Below are 6,375 nucleotides of genomic sequence, written 5' to 3'. Positions count from 1 at the left end.
TATTAGTACTTTGTGTAATTTCTTATTTATTATTAGTACTATGTAATTTCTTATTTATTTTTAGAAATTTTATGCAATTTCAAATTTATTTTTAAGATTAATTAAACTCACCAAATAAACTTAAAAAACAAACACCAAATAAAATTACATAAACTCACCATATAATCTTAAAAAAAACACACTAAATAAGATTACATAAACTCACCAAATAAACTTAAAAATAAAAAACACCAATTAAATTTACATCACCTCACCAAATGAACTTAAAAAAAAAACACACTAAATAAAATTACATAAACTTAAAAAAATACACTTTATTATTCAACCACAAGCTCATTTTAATTATCTTCACCTTTTTGCAATCCCCACTAGTGCTCAATCAAGTCATTCTAGCGGGTTACATGCCAGTATGGCTCTTGCACTGAAGTATACCGCTCAATGATCAATTCATTGTAACGTCCATCTCATTCCAACGGCTCGTGTTGCACGAGATCTTCGATCCGGTCATGAGCACAGTAGATACGTGTTCTGGAGTTGTTCATCGGATCCGACTTGTATTCATCGACAGCATCATAATCATACGCATCTTCCACAATCATGTTGTGGGGAATAATACACATCATCATGATGGATCGAAGAGCCTCGACATCAAACATTCTAGCAACAGACTTAACAATCGCTCAACGAGCTTGCATGATACCAAAACAATGCTCCACATCCTTCCTACACCCATCTTGACATTTTGCAAAGTGTGTTTCTTTTTCACTCTGTGGATGTGGCATTGTTTTAACAAACGTTGACCACCTTGAGTAAATGCCGTCTGCAAGGTAGTATGGTCCGTCGTATTTATGGTCATTAACCCAATATGTGCATCTCGGCGATTTTCTTTGCAGCAGTTAATCGAACACTAGAGATTGGGCAAGGACATTTAGGTCATTCTGAGCTCCTAGAACACCAAAAAAAGCATGCTAAATCCATGTATCAAATGAAGCCACTGCTTCCAAAATGATACTTTTAGCTTTTTTTCTATTGCCATAAGCTCCTTGCCACGCACTTGGATAGTTTTTCCAAGTCCAATGCATATAGTCGATGCTTCCAATCATGTTAGGGAAGCCTCACATCTCACCCTTCCTCAGAAGCCTTCGCATGTCCCTTGGCATGGGTGTCCGAAGGTACTCATTGGTGTATAGGGCTTCAATTGTAAAGCAAAACCACATCAGGTACTCCATAATAGTTGTTTTTCCCATCCGCCATCTCATCCACTTAATTTGCAGATGCTCCATATGCAAGCATTCACAAGGCAATCGTAATGTTTTGCTCAGGAAGAAAACCCAGAACACGAAAAGCATCCTCTTTGTGCACAAAGTATGGATCATGGTTGCAAATAGCACCATGATTTTGTTGAACAAACTTCATTGCATTCTAAAACGACATCTAAAAACATGATCAGGGAATACATTGCTGGGAATAAAATAATCTTCCAAGAGATGTTTACCTCGTCTTTCCCTTTTTCTATCGAAGTTTGCGGCACGTCTGAGTTTGGCTATCTGACCTATAGCTTCCATGGCATGGGGGGAATGTGAGGCCTTCTGCCTTCTATGGTCATCATCCTCATCCTCCTCCATTGCGAAAGCCTCATCTCCACCTCCACCTTCCTCGAGATTGACAAATTCTTCCTGTTATGCCAACAATCTTTTATGTTGCTCCTCAAATTGTTTATACACTCTCCTTGAAGAAGACATTGTAAAAAAATCTCAAGATTTGAAAACGATGAAGAAGGATTTTGAGCTAAAAAGAAGGATTGAGTTTGGTGTGAGGATGAATGTAGAAATGTAGGGTTTATATGGACAAAAAAAGAAAGGATGAGGTTCTAGACAATGCAATGTGGCACTACGTGATTGGTTGAAAATCTTATCCAAATCTTGGCTAAATTATTACAAACAGGAAGTGACACGTGGCGTGTTGGGATTGGTTGAAAATCTTATCGGAAATCTATCTGCAAAATAGTACGTTCGGATAATGACACGTGACATAATAAGATTGGTTGATAATCTTATCGTAATCTTGGCTAAATTATTGTAAACAGATAGTGACACGTGACGCGTTGGGATTGGTTGCAAATCTTAGTGGCAATCTATTCACAAATAGTATGTTCAGATAATGACACGTGACGTGACGAGATTGGTTAAAAATCCTATCCAAAATTAAAACTATTTTATTTATTTATTCTTTTATAAAAAAATTTAAAAAATTTTAAATGGGCTGGGTGCCAACGCATTTTGTAGGAGTGAAGATCATTTGTGCCAGCGCATTTTTTTACGGGTGGAGATGCATTTTGTCTATTACTGCTCATTGGGGTCTAGTTCACTGAGTGGATAAATGCGTTGGGTGCTGGTGCATTTGTGTTAGGGGTGGAACTGCTCTTATCTCTTTATTTTCTTTATGCTTCTTTTATCCTTTTTAATTTCAGTTTTTAACTTCCCTTTTATTTATATTTGCTTGCTGCAATTGTTATTCATAGTTTTATTATCTGTATACATATATTTCCTGCTTGTTGTAAATTTAAGCAAGATTAAACAACTCTGGGCCATTATTGGTATTGTGCCAAAAACACGAGGTAAGAGAGTCTATAAAGAGTCACACTTTTAAGAGTCTATTTAAGCATTTCTCTTCAAATATATATGTGAATTTGTTAATTAACAACCTCCTCACTTCCTGTTTCATTTCAACCTTCGAGCTTCTACTCATGCCATGTGTATTTCGCTTCCACAAAAAATTAAGACTGTAACTATATTAAAATCCCACTGTTTTTATTCCTTGAAAGTTGTTATTATGGTTTGATTAATTAAACGTTGTGGAACCTAGACGGGTCTTAAGGTGTGGTACATAATAACATGATTTAGTTTAAGTTGTGGCTTTGCAAGACGAGATGGACGGTCAACATAAAGAAAATGAAACACTAACCATTCAAGTTTGAATAACGTTAACAACTCCACTTATTGATTGTTGCTGAGGTATGGTGTTTCACTTTATTTGTAATTGGGAGGCTCTGAGTTCAATTTTGTAGATAGCGAGTTTAAAATTAAATCAATAGGTTAATTGGTTAATTTTTTATTTTTTTAGTGTAAATGTATTGTTAGATTAAATACTTTTAATGCCTACAATTTCATATCATTGGCCTATTTGAAAATGTCTTAAAATAATTAACATCATTTTTTATAGTGCTTAGTAGAAAAAGTCAAAAGCGTTTATGGGTCGAAGATAATACTTGAAGTACTTGTTAAAAGAAGTAATTGTTATATTATTCTTTCAAGAAGCACTTTAAGTGTTTTTTCTAAGAAACAGTTATATTTTTCTTAAAAAATCAGTGGACTCCAAATAAAATTACTTTTATTGAAAGCGTTTTGAGTACAATGCATTTAAAAAAAAAAACATATTTTAAGAGATCTTACAAAATTTCTCGTTTTGATGTCAAATATGCACAATGACAATACATCTAGAATTTTAACAGCTGTTTTTTAAGATGCATCACATTGTAGGACAAATAATACTTACCAGGATCCTCTCCTGAGCAGTTCCCTAGGGATCCCGCAATCTTGTCTGTTCATTTTATATCGTGCGGTCAGTTTTCGTTAGGTACTATTCATATTTGAATTTTAAAATTTAAATTTTAAATAATTTTTTACCGCAGATATACGATGAACGGACATGATTGCGGGATCCTTAGAAAACTGCTCAGGAGAGGATCCTGGTTCCAAATAATACAATGTAAATACTTATGTAAAGCAACATAATTAGGCCAAATCTCGAAACACCTCTCATCATCCAGCTGAACCTGGATGGACTTCCATCCACCTACAAACCCAGCATCATGCAGACGCAAACACCAACGTCCTCACCAGACAGGCCCATCCACTTTACAAGGGTATTTGCGTCATTCCACGCATCCCACGCATCCCACTCACACTATAAACTACATCCACTTCGATCACCGTCAATGGACTTCTCAGTTACCCACTTATTCCTCCTTTCCCTCGCAACGCTCTCACTCGCTCTCTCTCTCCAACTCATCCCATTCCGATTTCCCAGATTCCCATTCCCGATGGCTTCCAAGTCCAAAATCCTCTTCATCGGCGGCACCGGCTACATTGGAAAGTTCATCGTCGAGGCCAGCGCCAAGGCCGGGCACCCCACCTACGTTCTGGTTCGAGAAGCTACCCTCTCCAACCCGGCGAAATCCAAAGTCATCGAGAACTTCAAGGCCCTGGGCGTCAATTTCGTCCTGGTTCGTAAAATTCCCAGCATTTTCCAGCTTTTTAATCCGATTAGCCAATTGGGTTTTGCTTGATTTGTGTTTTTTTCATTTCATAAATTTGCAGGGTGATCTGTACGATCACGAGAGCTTGGTGAAGGCGATCAAGCAAGTCGACGTGGTGATCTCGACGGTGGGGCATGGTCAGTTGGCTGATCAGGGAAAGATCATTGCTGCCATCAAAGAAGCAGGCAATGTTAAGGTGAAAGTTTTGAATTTTTGTGGGGTTACTCTGGTTTTTGTATTTTTTTTAGGGGTGTGATATCCACTCATCCCTTTTACTTCTTCCACGTCCTTTTAGTTTTCAGCCGATCTCAACCGTCAGATCAGATAAATCGAAGAATATCACGTAAATTAACAAAGATACGTGAGAAATAAAAAGGGGTGTGTGATAGCACACACCTATTTTTATTCTGTAAAATTGCGATTGTGAATGTATGAATTGGGTTGCAGAGATTTTTCCCGTCGGAGTTTGGAAATGACGTCGATCGAGTTCACGCTGTTGAGCCTGCCAAATCGGCGTTTGAGACCAAGGCCAAGATTCGCAGAGCTGTGGAGGCTGAGGGAATTCCTTACACCTATGTGTCCTCCAACTTCTTTGCTGGTTACTTCTTGCCTACTTTGAACCAGCCCGGAGCTTCTTCTCCTCCTAGGGACAAAGTCGTCATTTTGGGCGATGGAAACCCTAAAGGTAAAACCTAAAACTACTTAACCATGGGTTCTGAATAGATGTATTTTCTGGGGTTTCATTCTATTTCAATTTACTGCACAAAACCCACTTTGGCTTTTGGTAAATTATTCAACAACCGATGAGTAATCGTTATGCATGTGTGTTAGGCCACGGCCTTGTTGCACATAAATTTGACCTGTGCATGCCTTTTTTTGCATCCAAATCTGATTTTTCCTCTGCGTAGAGTAGTATTTAAAGTATTACTTTGTCCAAGGAAAAAAAAAATGAGTTGCTGCATAAAGGCCACATTTGCATTTTGGAAAATGTAAAGTGGTTTTCAATTTGTTTGATTTGCAGCAACCGATGAGTAATTGTTATGCATACGAGTTGCTGCATAAAGCCCACTTTTGCGTTTTCGAAAATGTAAAGGGGTTTTCAATTTGTTTGATTTGCAGCAATTTTCATCAAGGAAGACGACATTGGGACGTACACAATTAGGGCAGTGGATGATCCAAGAACCTTGAACAAAGTCCTCTACATCAGGCCCCCTGCCAACACCATTTCATTCAATGAGCTTGTCTCTCTTTGGGAGAAGAAGATTGGCAAATCCCTCGAGAGAATCTATGTCCCGGAGGAGCAACTGCTCAAGAACATCCAAGGTTAGTGGCAAATAATGTTATTCCGAGAACAACTGATTTGAATTTTCTTGCTTATTTCAAACATTTCGAGATAAATTTAAAATTGGTTGGTTTATTTTTGTGTCGTTTTTGCAGAGGCATCTGTGCCGCTCAATGTGATATTAGCAATTGGTCACTCAGTTTTTGTGAAGGGAGACCACACTAACTTTGAGATCGAGCCTTCATTTGGCGTGGAAGCCACAGCTCTTTACCCTGATGTCAAATACACCACAGTCGACGAGTACCTCAACCAGTTTGTCTGAGATTTGGAAGCGTGTTGATGGTTTTATATGAGTGAAACTGGCTATCTTTACAAATAATTAGTAGGTAGTTTGATGATTAATGTATCTCAGGTTGTGTGGAAATAACGAGCATATGGGGACAGCTACTTCCCCTTTGTCTCATCTTTGTTCGACTCTCTGTACCACCTTCTGTTAAAATGATGGAAAAGACATGCGTTGTAGATTTCTTCCCTTCAGATTCTGGTTTTTCTTTTGAGTTTTGGATATTCGTCTTTGACAAGAAAACAACCTCAGATCTCTCACAAGTGAAGATGAATACTACTAGACCGTAATACTAGGTGGCATGTACTGCTCTTACATTGTTAAACTTAAATGTGTGGCACTAAGATATCTTCAATGGAAATGTGAAATTATAACGGTCAAATTCTAATTCATGGTTAATATGGCAATCTGAAGTTTTATGTCAAATTGTGT

General features: G+C 37.7%; 1 protein-coding gene across 1 annotated transcript; it reads left to right on the top strand.

The window, feature by feature from the left end:
* The first annotated feature begins 3,905 nt into the window (after window positions 1-3,905).
* On the top strand, window positions 3,906-6,137 carry LOC103440394 (phenylcoumaran benzylic ether reductase Pyrc5). Its single transcript, XM_008379070.4, has 5 exons — window positions 3,906-4,285; window positions 4,380-4,514; window positions 4,766-5,003; window positions 5,438-5,641; window positions 5,756-6,137. Exons 1-5 carry the CDS (start codon window positions 3,998-4,000, stop codon window positions 5,920-5,922), a joined length of 1,032 nt encoding a protein of 343 aa, XP_008377292.1. The 5' UTR covers window positions 3,906-3,997; the 3' UTR covers window positions 5,923-6,137.
* The last annotated feature ends 238 nt before the right edge of the window (window positions 6,138-6,375 follow it).

This window comes from Malus domestica, chromosome 10, assembly GCF_042453785.1.
Source record: "Malus domestica chromosome 10, GDT2T_hap1".
Classification (NCBI taxonomy): Eukaryota; Viridiplantae; Streptophyta; class Magnoliopsida; order Rosales; family Rosaceae; genus Malus; species Malus domestica.
The sequence above is the reverse complement of the archived record's forward strand: the minus strand, read 5'-3'. Positions and strand labels throughout refer to the sequence as shown.

What these genes read in the sequence shown, in the direction of transcription:
- LOC103440394 (XM_008379070.4), top strand. Translation starts at nt 3,998, where the DNA reads ATGGACTTCTCAGTTACCCACTTATTCCTCCTTTCCCTCGCAACGCTC. An exon ending in GGGCGATGGAAACCCTAAAG is followed by an intron (nt 5,004 to 5,437) that starts GTAAAACCTAAA and finishes TTTGATTTGCAG; the next exon opens with CAATTTTCATCAAGGAAGAC. An exon ending in ACTGCTCAAGAACATCCAAG is followed by an intron (nt 5,642 to 5,755) that starts GTTAGTGGCAAA and finishes TCGTTTTTGCAG; the next exon opens with AGGCATCTGTGCCGCTCAAT.